The sequence below is a fragment of the Cynocephalus volans genome, chromosome 1, assembly GCF_027409185.1.
Source record: "Cynocephalus volans isolate mCynVol1 chromosome 1, mCynVol1.pri, whole genome shotgun sequence".
NCBI lineage: Eukaryota > Metazoa > Chordata > Mammalia > Dermoptera > Cynocephalidae > Cynocephalus > Cynocephalus volans.
The window spans coordinates 104,018,578-104,043,767 of record NC_084460.1 but is presented as its reverse complement, the minus strand read 5'-3'; the positions used below and the strand labels follow the sequence as shown (position 1 = coordinate 104,043,767).

Below are 25,190 nucleotides of genomic sequence, written 5' to 3'. Positions count from 1 at the left end.
TATCTCTTGTGATTAAGACCACATCACTTGTGGTTCTAAAAAGGCCAAAGTCTCCGTCTTTTCATTCCCTTATAAACTTTTCAAGGCTACCTCCTTGATGCAAAACCACAAAGATCTCTTGAGTGAGTCCACGTTCACGCATTCTATAATCTAGTTGGGAGGAGACTAAGTTTTTAAGGAAAATCAGTGAGATGAAGTGAGCAAGAGAAAATTTCTTGAGTTTACTCGATAAGATGTTGACACTAAGAGGGGAAATATATTATCTGAGCTGAAATAATGGGATAATTATGATAATACCAAATACGGAGCACTATGATAATATGTGCTTCTAATATGCATATTAGCTCATTTGATCCTAACAAATGGCTGAATGAGGTAAGTTCAATTAGTACTCCTATTTCATGGGCAGGGAAACTAAGGCTCAGGGAGATGCAGAAACTTGTCTATGGACCCACAACTAGAAAGTGGCAGAGCGAAGGAGGACATGTTGAGGAGATGTTGAGGAAATGGAAGGCCTCTGGAAACTTCTCTAAGCCACCAATAGCACCCCCTACGAACACCTCACCCTCCACAAGAGAGGACGTTACTGCTACAGAACTCAGCTGGAAAACAAGTCAAATAACTTTCTGAACAAGTAGCCTGCAAACCTTAATAAACTGTAAATGCAGCATGGATATATATTTTCTTCCTTTGTGCCCATTCTCAAGGTATCTTTTTTATGAGAAAATTTACATGTTTTGTTAAATTAAAAGCCTTAAACTCCAGTGAAATTCATTTTTAAATTCCTGATGTGAATTGCATGTTTTAGGAGTTTTTTTCAAGCAGATACAGTCTAAAGTAAATGTATCTTTTCCAAAGAAAATTTATAGCATGTATTAGAAAAACGTTTCTTGGTAAGTGCATTAGAGATTTAGAATCAGCTAAGGTAATTGGTACTGTTTCATAAATTGAATCCTTGGAACGATTTAATGTAGCAATAAAATGTTTGTTTCTAAAGCAGGGTGTGAGACTTGGCACAGGTTGGCTGTCTACACTGTGCTGGTGAGGATCAGCTGGGGTCCCTGGTTGCCATAGAGACCCACAATGCATTCATCTTATTATTCCAGTGACTGCTACTCTCCTGCTGGCTGTCTGATTCCGTCCCACCACACTGTCCCTCCACTTATCCACCAGTGTGCCTTACTTTAAGCAAATACAACATACTTTGGAAAATTCATATGAGATTTCTCATATTATCTTCCAGGACACAGTTTAAAATGCATTAAGAGAATTCTTCATTTAGACAAATCTTAGTGAATCCTTTCAGAGGGTCATCAATTATTTGTAAAAAAGTTTCCCTTAACTGTTTTTTAAAAACATTGCATGTTTACTTATCAAGATTTGCCTAAATTAAGGAAATTCATAATTTCCTAGCTTTAATTCCTGCCTATTATTAAATTAGGAACATTTCATTAGTTTGGGATTTAATACATCTGAAATATCAAGTCATTCAAACAGAGCAGGAAGAGAATAGACTGATTAATCTACTTGTAATAAAATGCAAACAGATGTCTTTACTGTTAGAAGCATACTACTCCTTTATAAGCTATGGTGAAGATAATATTACACTATAAATCTTTTTTTTTTTTTTTTTTGGGGGGGGGCTGGCCAGTATGGGGATCCAGACCCTTGACCTTGGGGGGTTGTAACACCACTCTCTGACCAACTAAGCTAACCAGCCAGCCCTGATATTCTAAATCTTAAAAAAAAAAAAGCATATTGCTCTTAAATATATGACCTCTTCATATAGATAAATTAAAACTATGATAATGGTGACGTAAAAAATTTAACTTAAGACTGACTTACAGACCATTCATATAAACCATTTCATTTCATCAAAACTTGCTACTGCTCCACTATCACTCAGATGGTTCACAGGAAAATCAAGGAAATGTTTTCTTCTCTCTCAAACCAACATAAATTATCTTAGGCAGTGACTCAACAGGTGAGCGGCTATTTACAAGCTTTGTTTTAAAATTATATTTCAGAATCACAAAGAAAATGGAAGCTCATAATGTAAAGAATCATTATGTCTTCTCATTTTCTTTTCAAGATTGGGAAAAGGAAAAATATACTCTAGTCTCTTTCAAATAGTGTTTTGAACACACTAATCAGAGTGGTGGAAGACTGTAATAAATTATATAATCTCTATATATTTACAAATAAAGTTTCTCAACACTTATGCATACTTTGTGATTAGTATTCACGGGAGTTAATAGTTTAAAAAAATCATGCCATCTGAAAAATTAGAAAACATTTGAAAAGTGGAAGAAAAACACATAAAGTAATGCCATAGAATTGGGTTTTGGTTTTTTTTTTTTTAATAAATGGAGTAAGATAGTGATTGGGGAGGCAAATGAAAAAGAATATAGCTTCTGCTGGGGAATGGTGGTTCAAGCTTTTCCTATTCAAGTCTGGACCCTGGAAAGGGAGCTCCAAAACAGGCTCTTGCAAACCCAAGGTAGATTTCATCAGAATGTACAGCAACCTGGCCCTCCAAATGCTTAGTCACAATCACATAATTTGCTGATTTTTCTGACTTTTGCACAGTAAATGCTTCCTTTCACATAGTCATAATTCCAAACCAGAACAATTTTTTTTTATTTTTTAAATTTTTTTATTAAAATATAAGTGATTGTACACATCCGTGGGCTACAGAGTTGAATATCAATACCTGTGAGCAATACATGATGCTCAAATCAGGATACTTAGTATATTCAACAATGTACGTTGTCATCGTTTTTCATGGCCCTTTACCAGTTCCTCCCTTATGCCCCCCGCCCTTTTCCCACCTCTGGTAACCTCAGTTCTGTTCTTTCCTTTTGAAAATTTGACATATTATTGTGATTGTTGTATCTTTCTTTCTTTCTTTCTTTCTTTTTTAGTTCCCACTTATGAGTAAGGACATGCAGTATTTCTTTTTCTGTGCCTAGCTTATTTCACTTAACATGATTTTCTCTATGTTCATCCGTGTTGCTGTGAATGACAGTATTTCATTTTTTTATAGCAGAGTAGTATTCCATTGTGCATATGTATCACATTTTCCTTATCCAGTCATCCAATGATGGGCATTTAGGCTGGTTCCAACTCTTGGCTATTGTAAATAGAGCTGCAATAAACAAGGGAGTGCCAGTATCCCTTCGACATGATGATTTCCATTCCTTTGCATATATACCCAGCATGGGATTGCTGGATCATATGGCAGTTCTACCTGTAGTTGTTTGAGGAAACTCCATACCATTTTCCATGATGGCTGCACTAATTTACAGTCCCACCAACAGTGTAGGAGTGTTCCCCTTTCTTTGCATCTTTGCGAGCATTTGTCATTCTCTGTCTTTTGATAATAGCCAGTCTAACTGGGGTGAGATGATATCTCAATGTGGTTTTGATTTGCATTTCCCTGATGCTGAGTGGTGTTGAGCACTTTTTCATTTGTCTCTTGGCCATTTGTATATCTCTCTTTGAGAAATGCCTATTCAGCTCCTTTGCCCATTTTTTAATTGGGTTACTTGGTTTTTTACTGTTAAGTTGTTAGAGTTCCTTGTCTATTCTGGATATTAATCCTTTGGCAGATGCATAGTTGGCAAACATTTTCTCCCACTCTGTAAGTTGTATTTTCACTCTGTTAATTTTTTCTTTTGCTTTGCAGGATCTTTTTAGTTGGATATAATCCCTTTTTTGTTGTTGTTGTTGTTGTTGTTGTTGTTTTCTATTGTTGTCTGTGCTTTGGGGCTCATATTCATAAAGTCTTTGCCCAGTCCTGCTTCCTGAAGTATTTCCCCTATGTTTTCTTTTAGGAGTTTTATAGTTTCAGGATGTATATTTAAGTCTTTAATCCATTTTGAGTTGATTTTGGTATATGGTGAGAGGTACGGGTCTAGTTTCCTTCTTCTACATATGAATACCTAGTTATCTCATCACCATTTATTAAAGAGGCAGTCTTTTCCCCAATGTATGTTCTTGGTGCCTTTGTCAAAGATCAGTTGGCTGTAAGTTTGTGGGTTGATTTCTGAGTTCTTCATTGGCCTAAGTGTCTGTTTTTAATGCAGTACCATGCTGTTTTGGTTACTACAGCTTTGTAGTATAGTTTGTAATCAGGTAGTGTTATGCCTCCAGCTTTATTTCTTTTCCTCAGGATTGCTTTGGCTACTCAGGGTCTTTTGTTGTTCCATATTGAATGTTAGCATTGTTTTCTCTATTTTGTTAAGATTGTCATTGATGGGCCGAGCCCGTGGCGCACTCGGTAGCGTGCTGCGCTAGGAGCGCGGCGACGCTCCCGCCGCGGGTTCGGATCCTATATAGGAATGACTGGTGCACTCACTGGTTGAGTGCCGGTCACGAAAAAAAAAAAAAGATTGTCATTGATATTTTGATGCAGATTGCATTGAATCTATAGGTTGTTTTGGGTAGAATGGACATTTTCACAATGTTAATTCTTCCAATCAAAGAGCATGGAATGTCTTTCCATCTTTTTGTGTCCTCTTTAATTTCTTTCAACAGTAATTTGTAGTTCTTATTGTAGAAATCTTTCACCTCCTTGGTTAAATTGTTTCCTAGGTTTGTTTGTTTGTTTTTGGTTTTTTTTTTTCTTGACTTTGTAAATAGGTTAGCATTCTTGATTTTCTGCTAGTTCACTGTTGTAGTATAAAAATGCTACTGTTTTTTGCGTGTTGATTTTGTATCCTGCAACTTTACTGAAATAGTTTATCAATTCTAAGACTTTTTTTGTAGTCTTTAGGCTTTTCTATATATAGCATAATGTCATCTGCAAACAGGGACTATTTGACTTTGTCTTTTCCAATCTGGATGCCCTTAATTTTTTTCCTTGCTTGATTGCGATTACTCCAGCTAGTACCTCCAATACTATGTTACATAAGAATGGTTTGAGTGGACAGCCTCATCTTGTTCTCATTCTTAAGAGGAAAGCTTTCAACTTTTTCCCATTCAGGATGATGTTGGCAGTGAATTTGTTGTACATGGTGCTGAGATACTTTCTTTGTTTTATTGTGCTGAAAGTCTTTATCATGAAGCAATGTTGAATTTTGTCAAATGCTTTTTTTGCATCTATTGAGATAATCATATGGTTTTTGTCCTTGATTTTGTTAATGTGGTATATCACATTTATTGATTTGTGTGCATTGAGCCATCCTTGCATCCCTGGGATGAATCCCACTTGTTCATGGTGTGTAATTTTTTTGGTGTGTTTCTTGTATTCTATTTGCTAATATTTTATTGAGGATTTTTGTGTCTATGTTCATCCAAGATATTGTCCTATAGCTTTGTTTTTTGTTGTATCTTTGTCTTGTTTTGGTATCAGGGTGGTGCTGTCCTCATAGAGTGAGTCTAGGAGAACAGGCTCTGTTTCAGTTTTTTGGAATAGTTTGAAGAGAATTGGTATTAATTCCTCTTTAAAGGTTTAGTAGAATTCAGCAGTAAAGCCATTCAGTCCTGGGTTTTTCTTTGTTGGGCGACTTGATTACTGCTTCAATCTCCTTGCTTGTTATTGGTCTGTTCAGGTTTTCTGTTTCTTCTGGGTTCAGTCTTAGTGGTTTGTATATGTTCAGAAACTTATCCATTTCCTCCTGGTTTTCAAATTTGTTGGTTTGTAGTTGTTTATAATATTTTCTAATGATTCTTTGATTTCTGTTGTATTAGTTGTAATGTCTTCTTTTTCATTTCTAATTTTTGTTATTTGGATCTTCTCTCTTTTTTTAGTTAGCCTAGCTAATCCAAACAAGAATAATTTAAACTTTGGCAATATCCCAAACCCAGAACAATTTAACCATTATGTGCAAAAATGTTTTCTAAATTTTTGAATGAGTAAAGTAAAAGGAAATGCATGTCATTTATTACATACTTACTTCATGTATGTTATACGAGATTATATTTCTTATACATTTGTATTAATTCATTCCTGTTGCTTATAACAAAATACCTGGAACTGGGTAATGATAAGAAAACAAAATTTATTGCTTATGGTTTTGGAGGCTGGGAAGTCCAAAGTCCAAGGAACATATTTGGTGAAGGCCTTGGTGGGGTGACAACAGTGACCACGGAGTCTCACATGGCAGAAATGGCAGAGCAGAGACAGACTAACCTCTCATGGGCCCTGCTTATAAAGCCCTTAGAACCAAACCCCTACCACCATTTTTAATCCATTCACTGTGGCATGGTTCTACTCCTAATCACCTCTTCAAGGCCCCATTTTCAATTACCATAACAGGATTTACCACCCTTAACAGTTATTACAGTGGGATTTGAGCTTCACTGAGGTTGGGAGGGCACCCAGTCTATAGCAATATTATTTGAAATGTTTACAATAACCTTAAGAGTTAGTATAATCCCACTTTACAAATGAAAAATGCATCTTAGAGAACAGAAGTAATTTTCTCAAGGTTATGCTAAGGAGGAGAGGAGCCAAGATTCAAATCACACCCATCAGCTTCTAAAGCCCTTGTTCTCAGCCACAGACCACCTGGTATCAGCCACATCATGCTTATCCACCTGAAATAACTTATTAACCATCTCTTTCCCTTGTTGCAAATCCTGATTATTTCTTATTTTTATAGGGTTAACATGAATTAAGTAATTCTAAAGAATGTTTAGCTCTTTCTTCCAGAAGCTTTGTAAGACAAATTAGGATCGTCAGCTGATTTGAGGCCATGATCAATTTTGCGTCTCCTCTCCCCAATTAATTCTCAAACGCTTACTTTTAGAAAGTTGATAGCTTCCATTTCATTTCAATTCAACAAATGTCATTGGATGTCTACTATCCATAAAGCCATAAGTGAGGCAGTGAAAAAGTTAGAAAGAGGAGTTAGTTTATAAGAAGTATCAAGACCTTTATGTCTAATACAAACAATAAGATACACTATAAATATTAATCATTTTGCTTTTTGGAAGACAGTACAGTAGCTACATAAACATCCCTTTCCTCTCCAAGCCACACACAGTGACCTATCAATGAGGAAGAAAAGAAGCAAAGATGAAAAGAAGGAATAAAGTAAACAAGGCAGGAATAAAGGAAAGAAATCTGAAAAATCATTCAGTATAGTAGGAAATCTGTATCTAGTAGGTTCTCAAAAAATATTTGTTAAAGTAAAAAAAATTAAGGGGATGCTAACAAACAGGGAAAACAACAATCCTTGTCAAATTTTACAGTGGTAGTTAATTAAATGGTAGTTAATGATAGTTAATTAAAGGGCAGAAAAAGTAGACAAAATTTTATTCTTGATCATTTTTGAAACTGGCTTCAATAGTAGTTTTTGGTTATGCCTGATAATAGACTATTCATCTCTTTCCAAAATCAGCACTTATTCACCATGATGTTCTACAACACAGAATTTCATAGTTGGTTGGAGATGGAGACCATATGCTGCTACACTTTGCATAAAGCTCTAGAAATTTGCTCTTGACACATAAGGCACAGGTTTTTGTATGTATCTTCAATGATAAATGTCTGTTGACTGAAAAAAAAAAAGAATCTTGAATATTTCAGTGAGGCAAATGTTTAAATTATCTGTTCTAGTATTAAAATCTAATCATCATCACTCCATCAACCACTAAACAAATTGCTCCAAACAGATTTTTTTAATTAATTGCTAATCAAACCTGATAAGCACTAAGCAGAAAGATAATAACAAAAACCAAGTTTTATAGAGCACTTACTATGTACTATGTATGTGTGTTTACATTAATTTTTGCACTCAGTTCTTATAGGAATGCAATAGGTGAATAAACACTTTGCAGATAAGAATATAGAGATTAAGTAACTTGTCCGGGGTCACCAGCTAGTTGTAAATGGTAAACTAGGATTTGGCCTCAGGCAGTCTGATTCCAGAAACTGTGCTTTTAGTGATCATGTTACACTGTCACCCAAGATCTGCTACTTATATTTTCCTTTTCTACAGTGAAGCAGATTCCTTTTTCCCCTTTAATTTCTTTTTAAAGAATACTGAGCTTTTTAAGTGTGTTTTGGTGGGAGATCTCTAGCAATAATGTAAAGACAATTGTATGAGAAGCTATGAGTGACTGTCATAGTGGTTAGAATTATGCTAGGACAACGATAGCCACAAATACAGTAAGTTTTAAATCATAATTTTGGTCGCAATTATAATTTTGAATAAAGAGAACAAAACACAATATTCCTTTTAAAGAGTTTAATTTCTTCTCTCCCTTTACCTAGTACTTATCATTCAGAACAACCAACAGCTGGGGGAACTAAATGCTTTCTTCTCAGAGTGTAATGCCCTAAAATCCAATTAGCTTAAACCAATAAAAATGCTTTGTTTTTAAAGCCAAGGTATTTCCAGAAGGTTGTTATAGCTGTGGAGCATTTTTCATAATCATGCAAAAAAAAAATAAATGCCCACATTAGAGCAACATTTGTGAACTCCACAGTTTTACCTAAATTCACATGATGACAGTATCTAGATCAAGGGTTCTTTGTGCAGTCCCTGGCCCAGCAGTATGACTACCACCAGGGAACTTGTTAGAAATGCAGGTTCTTAGGCTCCACTCCAGCTCTACTGAAGCAGAAAACCTGGGGTTGGGGCCCAGAAATCTGCATTTTAACAAGCCCTTCCAGGTGATTCTGATGCCCCCCTAAAGTTTCAAAACTACTGGTGTAGATATGCTATCAAAACAGCCACCTCTCTAACTTACAAGTGTAATTGCTTTGTTTACCGTATCTCTATTTAAGTACCAGACAATATCCACAATTTACAATCATTACTTGTATGTTTGCCCATATTACAGTTTTTGTCTATGATGAAATTAGATGTTTAAAAAATGTCTTGGTTGAAAGGAAGTCTGATCTTTATCATGTGTTATAATCTGTATTTTATTTTCAGTCCTAAACCAGCATATCTAGACACACTGCTAAGATGCAGAAAGAATCTTTAACTGCATACTAAATCTCAGTTTGAAAACTGCCTCTGTTTACATTCGGTATTACCTCTATTTCATTGCATTTATCTTATGCTTCCTTGAGCAAAATAAATAGTTTCAAAATGTGAGGTAGATAACATTTGTCTTAATAATCACCTAAGGACTTTCTAACAATGTGGAAAATAGCACTTCCCTGAATAGTGATTGTACTATCAAAATTTCATCTGCACAGTAATATTCTATTTGCACTTGCTGTTTTAAGTGGTCAAGAGAATATGAACTGTAAGCCTAGAATCCTGAGAGAGAAATTTTGCCTCTTCCTGATGTATGGTGCCCTTTGCATTCTATGATTCATAATCGAGCTGGGTCGTGAGACACTGATGAAGGGAAGAAGCCAGTGACAGGAAAAGCGGGTCGTATTTCACTGGTAAAAAGTGCCTTCTAATAAAAGGAAGTGCCTTGGGACAAAAATACTAGGGCTTTCTCTTTCTTCTAACGCTGTTCATAGGTCATTCATGACATTATATAAATTCACAAAGCTTATTTCTTTTTTTAATTTGCTTTTTATTTGACAAATAAAATTATATATATTTATTGTGTACAACATGATGTTTTGAAATACGTATACATTGTGGAATGGCTCAGTTGAGCTAATTAACATATGCATGACCTCACATACTTAGTATTTTTTGTGTTGCAAACACTTAAAATCTACCCTCAGCAATTTTCAGCTACAATACATTGTTAATAACTATGGTAACCATGTTGTACAATAGATCTCTTGTACTTATTCCTCTTACCTAACTGAAATTTTATATGCTTTAGCCAACATCTCTCCAAACCCTTTCCCAGCCCCTGATAATGACCATTCTACTCTCTCTTTCTGTGAGTTCAACTTTTTTAGATTCCACATACTTTATAAGTGAGATCGTGTGATTTGTCTTTCTGTGCCTGTTTCATTTCACTTAACATAATGCTCTCCAGATTCATCCATGTTGTCACAAATGAAAAGATCTCCTTCTGTTTTAAGGCTGAGTAGTAATGAAGTGTGTATATACACCACCTTTTCTTTATCCATTCATCCATTGATGGATGCTTAGGTTGATTACATACCTCGGCTACTGTGAATAATTCTCCAATGAACATGGGAGTGCAGATATCTCTTTGACATACTGATTTCATTTCCTTTGGCTATATACCCAGTAATAGTATTGCTGGATCACGATAGCTCTATTTTTGATATTTTGAGAAACCTGCATACTGTTTTCCATAATGGTTGTACTAATTTATATACCCACCTACACTATACAAGGATTCCCTCTTCTCCACATCCTCTCCAGCGCATTTATATTTCATCTTTTTGATAACAGTCATTCTAACAGGTAAGAGGTGATATCTCATTGTGGTTTTAGTTTGCATTTCCCTGATTTTTAGTGATGTTGAACCTTTTTTCATATATTAGCCATTTGTATGTCCTCTTTTGAGAAACATCTATTGAGGTCCTTTGCCCATTTTTTTTTTTTTTTTTTTTTTTTTTTGTGACCGGTAAGGGGATCGCAACCCTTGGCATGGTGTCGCCTGCACCGCGCTCAGCCAGTGAGCTTACCGGCCATCCCTATATAGGATCCGAACCCAAGGCGGGAGCGCCACTGTGCTCCCAGCACCGCACTCTCCCGAGTGCGCCACGGGGTTGGCCCCTTTGCCCATTTTTTAATCAAATTATTTGTTTCCCTGCTATTGAGTTGTTTGAGTTCCCTATGTATTTTGGATATTAACCTCTTTTCAGCTGTATGGTTTGCAAATATTTTCTCCCATTGCATAAGTTGTCTCTTTACTCCCTTTCTGGGTTTTTTTGCTGTGCAAAGGCATTTTAGTTTGACGTAATCTCATTTGTCTATTTTTGCTTTTGTTGCCTGTGCTTTTAGGGTTATATCCAAAAAATTCATTGCCCGGATCAATGTCATGGAGCTTTTCCTCCATGTTTTCTTCTAGTAGTTTTACAGTTTCAGGTCTTACATTTAAGTCTTTCACCCACTTTGAGTTGATTTTTTGTATATGGTGTGAGGTAAGGGTCTCATTTCACTCTTCTGCACATGGATATCCAGTTTTCCCAACACCATTTATTAAAGAGACTGTCCTTTTCCCCATTGTGTGTTCTTGGTATCTTTGTCAATAATCAATTGACCATAAATGCATGGATTTATTTCTGGGCTCTCTATTCTGTTCCTTTATTCTACATGTCTGTTTCTATCCTGGTGCCATGCTGTTTTGATTACTATAACTTTGTAGTATATTTTGAAGTCAGGTAGTGTGATGCCTACAGCTTAGTTCTTTTTGCTCAAAATTGCTTCAGCTATTCAGGGCCTTTTCTGGTTCTGTACTAACTTTAGGATTTTTTTTCTATTTCTGTGAAGAATGTCATTGGAATTTTGAAAGGAATTGCATTGAATCTGTAGACAGTTTTGGGTAGTAAGGACATTTTAAAAGTATTAATTCTTCCAACCCATGAACACAGGATATCTTTCTATTTATTTGTATTTTTGTCAATTTCTCACAAAGTTTATTTCTTACAATGTTTTCACATTTAAAATTTTTATTTGTTTGCTTATATCATTAAGGAATGAAACAGCATGAAGACAAAAGAGTTGGTTTCTAATACAAGGCATTGAGAAACAGAGCTTTATATAGCCAGTTGGGAAAGAAAGGCCAGAATAAGTTTGCCAAGTTAGATGTAAGATTGGTTAACTTTCTACAAGACAATGAGATCATATCACCTTTGGAGTTAAATTCTCTTTCAGGTTATAGCATCCTACCAACTTATCAATCTTAAAAGGTTGTAAATCATCTGCACCTTATACTCATGTTTGTTTATACAGTATTTGTTAATCAGATATATTGTGACCCAACAGTGTCAGATGAGGGTTATCATGGACCAAAGGGTGGCCTCTAAAAAGATATATCCACATCCTAATCCCCAGAACCTGTAAATATTACCGCATGTTGTAAAAAATGTGATCAAGTTATAAATGTTGAGAGAGAAAATTTTCCTTGACTATCCAGGTGTGTCCTAAATGCAATCACATGTACCTTAAAAGAGTGAGGCAGAGGGAGCTTTGAGAGAGAAGAGGAGGAGGCAGTGTGTAGTGATGTGGTCATAAACCAAGGAACTCCTGAAGCCACTAAGAACTGGGAGAAACATGGAACAGATTTTCCTCTAGAGCCTTCAGAGGGAACATGGCCCTGCCTGCACCTTAATTTTGGACTTCTAGCCTCCAGAATTTTGAGAGAATAAATCTCTCATTTTAAGCCACCCAGTTTGTGATACTTTGTTATGGCAGCCCTGGGAAACTAATACAAGGGTCAAGAGTCTTATTAGAAAATGCTCTAGCATGACATCAAGAAATCAAGCAACCTCAATTTGCCTTTTTCAACATTGGGCATATATTTTTCTTTCATAAGACCTACTGGGTTCCTCAGATATGTCCTAGCAGATAATTAGGGAGCTATTCTCCATCACAATCTGTTGAGTTCTTGAAAACTGACAAGTATGGGATAAAATGCACAGAAAATAGTTCAGTGGGAGATAATGCTGTGTTCCAATCAGGTGGTTGGGGTGCCAGTGGTACAGCCTCTCTGCATGTGGGGTGCTGCCCTTCACAGAAAGAGTCCAAAAGAGAATAACTGTGGGGGCAGGGCAGGAGACCCTGCACTGCGTGATGACATGTGTTAAGGTGGCAGGTACAGCAACCCATTCTTGTGAGGGCCCCTTTTCCCACTTGGACACAATCGTGTCTTTTATTAACATTTGCTTTCTTTTCTTTTTTCTCTGGTGATTAAATTAGAACCCAAGGAAGCCTCTTTTGCCAGCCTTCCTCCAGCAGGACTACATTAACTTCCCCCAACAGGGAGTACTGTGTGCTTTAAAGGCTTGTCACTGCCAGAGACAAAATAGTGTGAGTGGAGAAATGTAATGTGTACAGATTAGAAACCAAAAAAATTGTATATTTCACAATTTGAATCAAAGCTAGACATAAACAGGGAGAGTTAGCAGTTAGCAAATATTCAACTTACAAGTAACCTGACCAATCCTTTCTTAAACTAGAAGGTCCTTATATTCTTTTCAATGTGTTAATCCCAGGGACCATATAATTTCCAAACAAAAATATGCAGCCACAATCCAAAAGTCACATTAGTTTATGCTATTCCTAAACACATGTAAAAGCATGTAGCATCATTTATAAAATATACCTCTCATAACTTTCTTATGATTTATACAAACCTATTAAGATTTATCTCTCCACTCTAGTGAGCAAAGATCTATCTGAATATTGTTTAATTCAATTCTAGGAGATCCTGAATTAATCATTTACTCCAAAATTAAATATGATATTCTTGGTTTTAAACAAAAACTTGATATTTTTAGACTGAAGCCAGGGTAAGTATAAGTTATTTTGCTTCTGCACTGAGTATAAATTTACTTCACAACCTTGGAGTACAAGAAATGTCCTATTAAAATAAATTTATTTTTATTAAATTTGGGTTTAAGGCCCCACTTGCCAGGATGGTGTGATTGTCAATCTCACTTACACTTTAGGTCTCCCTCCCTGTGTCAATGGTTTGGGCTGGGAGGAGGTCATAGCTCTCACAGGACCCAGAGAACAAGAGAAGCTACTTGTTCATTGTGACCAGTAAGCTTGGCCCACCTGGCAGCCAGGTGCTGATGCCCAGCCTGGCCCAGAGGTGCCCGCAGCACCTTTTCCTCTTTCTTCTTCTAACCACACACACCGCTCCAGCAGCCCTGCCCCTGCACTGCCCACAGGCCTTGCCCTTTACTAGGCAGCCCCCTTGAGTATCCTATAGCCATGCCCCTCTCCCAAAGCCAGGGCAGTTAGGCTTTGCTAGCACAGACCTCTGACACTGCAGGTCCAGGGTGAAAACACAAGTCCCCTCTCAGTCTCCTATGAGCTACCCCTTAGTCTCCTGGATTGGCCAGGAAGCCTTGACTGAGAACACCTTCTGGGGGTAGAGAAGAGGAAATACCTTTAATTCACTCACTCGTCTATTCACTGACAGTGTATTTTCAACTAATATTTATTGACAACTCATGGAGCACCTACTGTCTGCCCAGAGATACCAGTGATACAGCAGTATGTACAACAGGGAGGAGAAGACATAAATTAACATTTCCAAAAAATTTTTTATCAATAAATTAACCTTTCACGGTCATTAAAACAAATCACAGTGTAAGAGTATTGTTTATGGTCAGAGTGTTCATCATAATTATTTCATTATTTTTTTCAGTCCACAATTACTAGGGTTTCTTGATTGACTCCTCAGCCATGCACTAGCTCCCCAGAGACAGCTTCTCTGTGTTTTGCATCTTCCTAAAATGGCCTGGTGGGCACAGCCTTCCGTGGGAGGCAGAACAGTGCTGTAGCTGTGAGCATGGCCTGAAGCCCCAGCCCTGACACTTACTAGCTGTGTGACTTTGGGCAAGTTAGTTAAGCTCTCTGTCTCTCAATGTCATCCTCTTGAAAATGGAGTCAATCATAATACCTACCCTGTAGGGTTGTTGAAAGGACAAAATGAGTTATAGTATCTAAAGTACTTAAGGTAGCATCTGGCATGTAGTGAACCCTGGTAGTACTATTGTGCCATAACAAAAGAGGGGGGTCCTCTTCAGAACCAGCGATGGTGGAGAATGAACAGGAAGCAGATGAGCTGTCTAGATGGTAAGGGCTGTGTGAAGAGCAATGGTTTTCAAGCATGACCACTTTCCAAAATCACCAGAGAAGCTTTTCAAACATCTAATGCCCAGGCCGCACCCCCAGAGGTGCGTATTGAATTGGTTTGGGTTGGAGCCTGAGCTGTTCAAGTAATCCCCATGGAAGGCAGGATTGGGCATCCCCACTGTAGAGCAATCTGACACTTGAGCCAAGAATTCACCACCCCACCTCACCCCACAGCCACCCTGCAATAAAAGTGGGTGGACGTTTCACTTCACAAGCCCCTCTGCTCCTACTCCCCAAGACCCAGCTGTCTCCTCAGTGTAATCCCTAGTCCTGCAGTCCTTAGACATCTATGGGCACTCGTTACTTGTCAGGCCCTATGCTAGGTACAGGGAGCACAAAAGGTACCAGCAAAATCCCTGCACTCGGGGAAATAGAGTGGGGAGCTAGACAAGAAAGCAAATAATCATGTGGAGAAAGATTGGAAATGATCTGAATGTCTGTGGAGGGGGTTGAACAAACAATAAGTGTGACCTTACTAGGAAATCCCTGGGGAAACGAATGAGGTAGCTCTATACATGGTAAATGTGGAAACTCTCCAAGATATATTGTTGAGTGGAAAGAAGTAAGTTGCAGAATGTCATACCATTTATGTTTCAAAAAATTTTTGAAACGCATTACTGTACATGTGCCCATATATACTACTCTGAGTTCATAAATAGGCACATAAATGGAAAGAAAAAAGCCTAGTGGTACACCTCCTATTTTCCATGATTAATTTTTTTCAAAAAGAACATATTTATTTTTTGTAAAGTTCAACAGTAATAACATTTTTTAAATGACAGCAGACTCTTTTGGGGGGGGTGTTTTGGAAATATTTGCATTTAGCTGAGTTAGAATGTGTATCACATTGCCCATTTAATTGTGGCAAAGCAGTTGGCCTTATCAGACATGACTTTATCTAAGTGACTCATTATTTAACAGAGAGCAGTATCCTGAGAAATGGGACATAAGACAGTGCAAGAGAGGGAAGGTGAAAGAAAGAGAATTCTGTGTGAGAATCTTATATGTACATAAGGAGAAAGGCCTGGAAGCCTCACTTCCATTTCTGCAGCTTTAAAATTTTTACCTGAGGCTGGTCCATCGAACAAGCCGAGAGCTCAAATATCAATTCCTGGATATAGCCTTCTAATGGAGATGCTCTATTCTAGCTGAACATTAGAATCATTTGGGGAGGTTTACTAAAATATCAACGCCTGGGATCCAGACCAATTGAAGTAGGATATTTGGAAGGTGGGGCCTGCACATTGGTTTTAGTATGGCCAGGGCTGAGACTCATTGTTGGAATGGTCACACACATTTTGACACCAACCTAGTTTGGGCAACAGCATGCCTGCAAAGTACTCCAAAAATGACATCAATCACAGATGCTTCTTAAACTCTGGGGAAGTGAAGTGGGAAAAGGAAAAATACTTGTATTTTTGTATCATGTGATTCCAATATTGTAACACTGTGTGTCTGGTTTATTTCAGGCCCGGCTGACCAAAGAACATCGCTGGGGAAGTGCATTACTTTCTCGGAACCACTCCTTAGAAGAAGAATTTGAAAGGGCAAAAGCAGCAGTGGAGGTAATTTTTTTTTAAGTTAGTTATTTCTGTTTTATGCTTCTGAGAATGGCAAAAAATTGAACTTCAGCAGGATACATATAAAATGGTCTTACTTTATAGACATGAAATAATCATAATTGTGATTGTCAGAACGAGACTTGTTACCAGAAAACCTTTGACTTCCCACCAGGGATAACAAATAGATGTCACTTCATATACCAATTCTCTGATAGATTAGCAAAAACTCTCTGAAGTCCTGGGTCAGAAAGAACTATGACCCTAGTCTGGCTTCCACAGAGGACCAATGCTATCTATTTGCTGTGCCTCTGTGAGGCCAAGGCTCATACCTGGCATTTTTACCTCTCTAGCATTCAACGCAATGTCTGAAACATAGAAGGTATAGCTGCCCCTGATGACATAATATCTCTAAACTGGGTGCGAAAAAGTCATGGCTAGGGTATTCTAACCAAAGGACAGCCCATCTTGACTTGAGCCATAATTTTTTATTATTAAGAGTGTCTAAAACATTATTCATAATTCAATTGAAATATTTAATTTGAACACTAATTTCCATATTTAGCTTTTAAAGAGAAAGAAGGAGAGTTGGGGAGTGTGGGGAACAGGAAGGAAGAAAGCAGAAAGGAAGGAAGGGAAGCCAAAAAACAAACAAAAAGTGGTTTTTGCTGTTTTTTATCCATTTCTTTCCTGGCTGAAATTGCAAAGATTGCATCACAGACGCTGTCTATGATATTCATCAAAGCTTTGCTAGATTGCCATTTGAGAGCGAAGCTTTCCACCAAACTCAAGTATGAACTTGTTAGGAATGCCATTTCTACTACTCATATGAAATCTTGAAAATTGAAAGCATTCTAGGAATATGGTTTATTTATGTGCCTTGCCTTACCCTGAGAATTTGGATGAAATGATTATACTATGGGCTGTTTTTCAGTGACTCTGTATTTGAAAAGCAATGAAATCATATTTGCAGTTGAAAGAATCCTTTCAATATTATTCTGAGAAAGAATTCTGGCCATAATTTTATATCATCATTCAATAAGAGAACACTTTTATCTCACCACAATACAATCTGCCCAAATTTCTCTTTTTAATTTTAACCTTTTTTAATAAAAAAAAAAAATAGTAATGAATATTTAGTGCTCTTGAGCATGATCAACTGAAATATTTGGTTGAGACCAGCTGAGTTCAAACAAATTGTTCAAATGCTTGGAGCCTGTAGCTCAATTGATGTAAATGCAGGTTTTCCAGACTTAAGAGCTAATTTAAATTTGTCTTTTGAACTCCTACTGTGCGTAGCAATCTGAATCAGCACTAAAGAGAAGATTATTTATAACCATAGAATCTCAGGTCAGTAAAGACATTAGAGTTTATCTGGTCCTGTTTATAATGAGATAGATAATGAATTCACACTCAAAAGTCTTAATTACAAAGTAACAGATCAGAGTAACAAAGTAACAGAAAAATATGTATCTATCTCTCAGAATATATATATTCACAAAATCATTTAATCTTAATTTTTGTAGAGACTTTAGAAGTCATCTATCCCTACCAGGCACATAAAACAAAAATTTTTTCTTTTAAAACACTTGATAAATGATTACTATTTCTACTTAACACTTCCAATGAGGGGCAACTCACTTTTTTTCAAGAAAACTCATTTCAGATTTTGGACAGTACTAATTGTCAAAAAACTCTTCCTTATATTGTGCTGAAATTGGCCTACCAGCAACTTCCAGTTTTGCTTGGTCTTCGTTTTGCCCTGTCTGGAGCAAGGCAGAATTAGTTTAATCCCTTCTCTGCAGGATGCCCACCTCACCCCACCAAGCCTTGTCTTCTCCTGGCTTCTCCTTGTCTCTCCTGGGATCTGAGTTGTTATTTTGACTTGGCAGTAGTAGCTACGTGAAAACATACATGTCATTAACCAATATAGGCCTCAGTTTCCACACCCTTATGGTCCTTTCCAGCTACAAAATCACAGGTGGCTGTAAGCCACTTGGAGTAGTTATTTATTCAGCAAACATTACTGGCTGCTTTCATGCACTGTCTGCTGAGCTAGATACTAAAGATAAGGAAATGTACCAGCCTTAATTAGCTGTTTAACCATAGTATGGACCAAAGGACCAACTTAGACAAATCACTTGCTCCTTCTACTTTAATTTCATATCATCTGAATATGAGGGACTGGATTTTTAATATACTAAAACCCTTTGAGTTTATGGCTGCAAGTATAAAGAATGGTAAGTACAGATTTCCCAGAAAATCAGAAAACTGTAAGCAAATTTGTAAGCCTGGTACTGAGAAGCTTCCCTAAAAAATGAGGGAAGATGATGCTGACCAGAAGGTGTGAACAGGTGTGGAGAAAAAGTGTGTGTGTGTGTGAGTGTGTGTGTGTGTGTGTTGGGGAGGAGGTAAACTATTTACACTAAGCTGATGGTAAATCATGTCTCCAAAACTCCACACATATATGAACTATCCATATATATGTATATCCAAACACTATTCTTAACCAGTGTAGTATCTAAATTCGTAGTAGAAGACAAAATAGTATGCATCAAAGAGTCTTGGAAATATACATACCTGTTGACCCAGCCACTTCTTAGAATTTATCCTGGGGAAGTAATCATGAAAGTTTGCAATATTTTATCTGTGGAATCTTTTTAAATAGTAAAAATTTGGAAAAATCCTAAGCATCCCATAATAGAGAATTTAACTAAATTATATCATATCCTTACAGCAAAATGCTATGTAACCATTAAAAATGACATTGTAGAAAAATATTTAAGGTCATGTAAAGATATTAAGTGATAATTGAAATAATAGTTTATATACTGACAGTTTCACAATATAGTTTCAACTTTGTCAATGCTAACAGCATAATAGCTAACATGTTAATGTATGTACTATGTACAAGCACTAAGTCAGGAGCATTACATGGACTATCTCATTTAATCCTCACAGCACCCTATGAAGAAGGTAATATTACTATCCCCATTTTGCAGATGAGAAAACTGAGGCTCAAAGAGATTGCTCAAAGAGATGTGGCATTTTATAAGCAATTAAGATAGATTGAAAAGTGAACTAAGTGTGAACCACTGCACTATATGAGCAGAAAGAGAGTCTGTCTTAGTCCATTTTGGCAGCTATGATGAAATACCTTAGACTGGGTAATTTCTAAACAATGGGAATGTATTGCTCACAGTTCTGGAGGCTGGGAAGTCCATCAACAAGGTACCAGAAGGTTCAATGTCTGGTGAGAGCCACTTCCTCATAGATGGTGACTTCTTGCTATGTCCTCACATGGCAGAAGGCAAAAAGGACCAGCAAGCCTCTCTCAGGCCTCTTTGGTAACAGCACTAATCCCATTCATGAGAGCTCCACCCCCATGACCTAATCACCTCCCAAAGGTCCCACCTCTTCATACTGTCACCTTGGGGGGTAGGTTTCACAACATATAAACTTTGGGGAGACATATTTAAACTATAGAAGTGTCTGTGCCCAGATGTTAACAGTAGTTATTCTTGAATGGCTAGATTTGAAGTGATTTTCTTTTTTCTGTTGGCTTATCTGGTATTTTCCAAATGTTCTGTCATATACATGTATTATGTTGGTAAGGTAAAAGCTGTAAGTTACAGACACTGTGGTGGAATGTAAAATTCTTAGAAGAACTGAAAGTGTTTTATTCTTCATTGCAAGACAGAATGGTGCTGTAGATTGCCTTTATTAGAGGCAGTTCTAAACACTAGTAAGGTCCAGATGAAAATCATGCCTGGAGCAAGTTGAATTTTTCCAAAACCTCTGCCTTATATTTTTATATTATCTGATTCTGATGTTACTTCCGTTTCACATTGCATTTTGTTTGTCATCATCCTGCCTCATGACCAGGCACCTGGTCCCCTCTCCATCTCCTCCTCCTGCTCCTCAGTCCCTCATAGAGCCCAGGTGCACTGCTGTCTCTGTTCCTCTCATGCACCAGTTTCAATGCCCATGGTCCCCACTTTCGCTTCCCTCTGTAGGGGCACTCTTCTCCCAGATCCTCATGTGCCATGAAGTAACACTGGGCACACTTTGTACTTTACATGGTATGAACTTATTTTTACTTACACTAAATAATACTGACAACATGCAATTCTACTAATTGTGAGCTGAAATGCCCTAAAATACAATATCCATTACTAGAGAAAAGACAACTAAAACCACATGCACATCTATCGCATATACTAAACGAACTAGGAACTTGTTCATGTGCAAAGACTGACATTGCTCAAGCTCATGCTGAACTGTTAGTTCTAGCAAAGCCTTGAATGGGTGAAGCTTTCTGCCTTCGTATCTCACATTTAAAATGCAAAATCTTACATTGAAAAATCACTGCAACTTCATCTCTGACCAAAGTACTGTAATTTTAGAACAAAGAGCCAGATACTCCTATTCTAGGCTTTAAAAAAAAAAATGCATCTTCCCTGAACAGAAGGGAAAGGAGAGCCTCCATGTTTCCTCCTGGATTTTCTCCATAGCCAGCAGCCTAAAAATGCACTGTCAGCTACAGAGACCCCCAGGAAGGATGCACAGGAAGGCGCAGAAGTGCGAAGCCAGGGAGGAGCTCAGTGAGGCCCAGATCTGCCTCCCAGGAACAGAGATCCCTACAGACAACTATGGTGCATGGTGCATCCCTCTCGGGAGAAGAAGGTCACACAGGAAGTCAGTACACCCGCAGCCACAGACCAAAAATACCTCCTTCATCACCATTAGCAGGGAGGGAAAGGGAGCCAGCCAGCATCTGGAATTGTGTTTAGCTAGTTAGTCTCTCCAGGTGCCTCAGCCTTTAGAATACATCGGATTTAACAACAAATTCATCAGACGTGTTTAAGCTCCTTTTATGAGCCAGGCACTGTGCTGGATGCCAGCAATAAAAAATTGAATAAGACCATCTCTGCTCTTAAGGAAGAATTAAGGTGAGGAATCCCAGATATATGCAGGCCAGACGATCACTCGAGTATAGCTTACCACAGTGTTCAGTTATTATGGGTTTACACGGCCACTTCCTACCCACACTGTGACTCTTTCGGGCAGGACTGTGTCTCATTCTTCTTTATGTTCCCAGCACCTATCAGAGAGTCTGCTGCGAAGCAGGTCACACACATTTTTGCTGAATGAATAAATGAACAAACTAGCAATTTATTCCTCTAATGTATCTATTTCATCTAAGCATCTTCTCTCTAATGATTATTGAAGAGGGATCACAAACTTACAGACTAACAGAAGATGAACTTTTGCCACTGCAAATTCACATTCCACTTAGTTCCCATATTAGTAAAATGCTCACTTTATGCATTTTAAGCAGTATTTTCACAGCTCCACTTTACTCTAAAGAGGCATTCTTGTGAGCAAATTTTAAAAAGGAATAATGAAATATGTAACTTTATTATATGAGGAAAAGTGAGGGCATATGAACCTGGGAAGTTACGGTAGTCAGAGGCAAGAACGGGAAGCATAACATATCGTCTAATTAGTTGAAACTATTAAGTTCTACTAAAACCTTTCATTTCTAGCACTCTGAACTCTTCCTGTCCCCCAGTCTCTTCCCCTTGAGTTCACTCGGGATGTTACTTGTGGGAATTTTAAATGTCCACAAATTCTTTAATAATCCCTTCAAAATATGAAGCTCAATTCCCCTCTTCTTGAGCGTGAGCTAGACTTAGTGACTGGCTTCTCACAACTAAAGTGGAAGTCATGCTGTGTGACTTTGAAGATTAGGCCAAAAAAGGAACTATGGCCTAATCCCCTGCTCTCTCTCTTGGATCACTTGCTCGGGGGAAAACCCAGCTGCCATGTCATGTGGACCCTTAGCAGCCCCCATTGTGAGGAGCCAAGACCTTCTCCCAACAACCAGCAAGAAACTGAGGCCTCCTGTCCATGCCACATGGGGAGCCATCTTGTTAGGGATGCTCCAGACCCTGTGGAGCCTTGGGGTGTCTACAGCCCTAGCCAGCAGCTAACTCCAACCTCACAAGGAACCTCAAGTCAGAGCTAGGCTACTCCTAAATTTCTAACCCTCAGAAACTGTGTAATACAGTAAATGTTTGTCGTTTGCAGTTGCTAAGTGTTGGGGTGATTTGTTAAGCAGCAATAGATAACTTCTACATCACTTCACTCTTCACAGTCCCCAACCTCATCCCATTCCACTACTCTCTTTCCCATCTCCATCCCCAACACATTTTAAGACTGCAAAGAGGGGACTTCCAGTCAAGATGGTGGAATAGATGGTCCCCAGCATCACTCTCTCCCACAAATCAACCAATTTACAACTATAAAAAAGCAATGACAGGCAAGCTGGGGCTGCTAGAGCTCAGGGGAAGAGGAAGAAAGACCTACAGAGTGCATGAAGGTGGGAGAAGCCATGATGAGAGAAAGAAAGAACTCTTTGGACCATTTCAAGCCCCAGCCACTTCCAGGCTGGAGCTGCTGAGTGCATGGAGCAGGAGCTGGCAAAAGCCACAGCTGTGCCCTTCGGATAAAGTTGCTTGGAGGCAGCAGGGGAGAAGAGGGCATTGGTGGCCCCCAGGCCAGCAAGACCACTAATAGGAACCACATAGGAGTGAGGACCCACAACAACTGAAAAAAAGGAGCCACTCAGAGGCCAGTGAGTCATCGCAAGGGACTGGTACACGGCTCATCCCATGGGAAGTGTTTAGAGCATGGGCAGTTGGGGAGATGGACCCACCAGGAGAACATGGGGGCACAGCAAGGACAGCTGATCTGCCCCCCAGTCAGCAAAGGACCACTCAGAGGAGACTGGTCAGGAATACAGAATTGCATGGGGTGCAGTTTGATGAAAAGACTCAGGCCCAGACCAGAGTTTCTACACAACCCAGGTGCACCAGATTTCATTAGACCTGGAAGTACCTATAAAGTCAACCATTAAAACCTGAGCTGCACAAAAAGCCTTCCTTAGGGAATCAGCAGCAAAGCAGCAATTTAGCTCAACCACAGAACTCAAGTGCTGGTCCCCACAGGAAGTTCCCCCATTTTAGAAGTAAGCAAAGGACAACAAATTAGTTCCAGCACAGAGTTTAAGTGATGGAAAAAGCAAATAATCCAGCACAAGACTGAAAGTAAAACAAAGTACCCACAACTAGAGACGAAGTTTGATATTAACTAGTAAAGGTCTCATTTCACCAAAGAACACCTATAATACCTAGAAGGACCAGACGTCCCCTAGGCTACCAAGCCAGAAAGGGGAGAGGGCCAGGGGCCTCAGCAATGCCCCCTGACACCTGCAACCAGTCCCAAGGGTGGGAGACAAGGACCTCTGTCACACTCCCCTGACATGCACAACCACACCAGTGACAACCACCAAGCTGCCACAGGAAGCATCCCAGGCTCTCCCAAGCTGGGCGGTGGGGGGCCTCAGGCCTCAGCCATGCCCCCCCAACACATGCAGCCAGCCCAGTGATGACCACTGAGCAGCCACAGGAAGCACCCCAGGCTCTCCTGACCTGGGGCAGTGGGGGACTGAGGGCCTCAGCCATGCCCCCGACACATGTAACCAGCCCAGTGACAACCAGCAAGCTGCATCAAGAAGGGCCCTGCATTGTGAAAATGTCCATATTACCCAAAGTGATCTACAGATTCAATGCAATCCCCATCAAAATTCCAATGACATTTTTCTCTGAGATGGAAAAAGCTATCCAGATATTTATATGGAACAACAAAAGACCACACATAGCCAAAGCAATCCTGAGCAAAAAAAAAAAAAAAAAACTGGAGGCATAGCACTACCTGACTTTAAACTGTATTACAAAGCTATAATAACCAAAACAGGATGGTACCGGCATAAAAATAGACACACAGATCAATGGAATAGAATAGAGAACCCAGAAATCAATCCATATGCCTACAGCCATCTGATCTTTGACAAGGGCAGCAAATCTACAGACTGGTGAAGAGACCGCCTTTTCAACAAGTGGTGCTGGGAAAATTGGATACTCATATGTAGGAGAATGAGACTAGACCCGTACCTTTCACCATATACCAAAATCAACTCAAAGTGGATTAAAGAATTAAATATACATCCTGAAACAATAAAACTCCTTAAAGAAAACACAGGAGAAACACTCCAGGAAGTACGAATGGGTACAGACTTCATGAATAGGACCCAAAAAGCACAGGCAACTATAGGAAAGATAAACAAATGGGATTATATCAAACTAAAAAACTTCTGCACAGCAAAAGAAACAATCAACAGAGTAAAAAAACAACCAACAGAGTGGGAGAAAATATTTGCAAAATATACATCTGACAAAGGATTAATATCCAGAATATACAAGGAACTCAAACAACTTTACAGCAAAAAAACAAATAACCCAATTAAAAAAATGGGCAAAGGAGCTGAATAGGCATTTCTCAAAGGAAGATATACGAATGGCCAACAGACATATGAAAAAATGCTCAACTTCACTCAACATCTGGGAAATGCAAATCAAGACCACTTTGAGGTACCATCTCACTCTAGTTAGGATGGCTAACATCCAAAAGACTATGAATGATAAGTGCTGGAGAGGTTGTGGAGAAAAAGGAACTCTCATACACTGCTGATGGGACTGCAAAATGGTGCAGCCTTTATGGAAAATGGTTTGGAGGTTCCTCAAACAATTACAGATAGATCTGCCATATGACCCAGCTATTCCACTGTTGGGAATATACCCAGAGGAATGGAAATCATCTTGCTGAAGGGATACCTGTACTCCAATGTTTACTGCAGCTCTATGCACAGTAGCCAAGAGTTGGAACCAGCGCAAATGTCCATCATCTGAGGAGTGGATAAGAAAACTGTGGTATATCTACACAATGGAATACTACTCCTCTGCTATAAAAAAGAATGAAATACTACCATTCACAACAACATGGATGG

At 38.6% G+C, this 25,190-nt stretch overlaps 1 protein-coding gene across 6 annotated transcripts in view; it reads left to right on the top strand.

Annotated features, from left to right (window-relative positions):
- PEX5L (peroxisomal biogenesis factor 5 like) overlaps nt 1–25,190 on the top strand; it is a 167,969-nt gene that overhangs the window by 101,907 nt on the left and 40,872 nt on the right. For all 6 annotated transcript variants that reach the window (XM_063093043.1, XM_063093053.1, XM_063093026.1 and 3 more), the window contains one exon: nt 16,190–16,285. In XM_063093043.1, the coding sequence (XP_062949113.1) occupies nt 16,190–16,285 (96 nt within the window). The remainder of the gene's footprint in view (nt 1–16,189; nt 16,286–25,190) is intronic.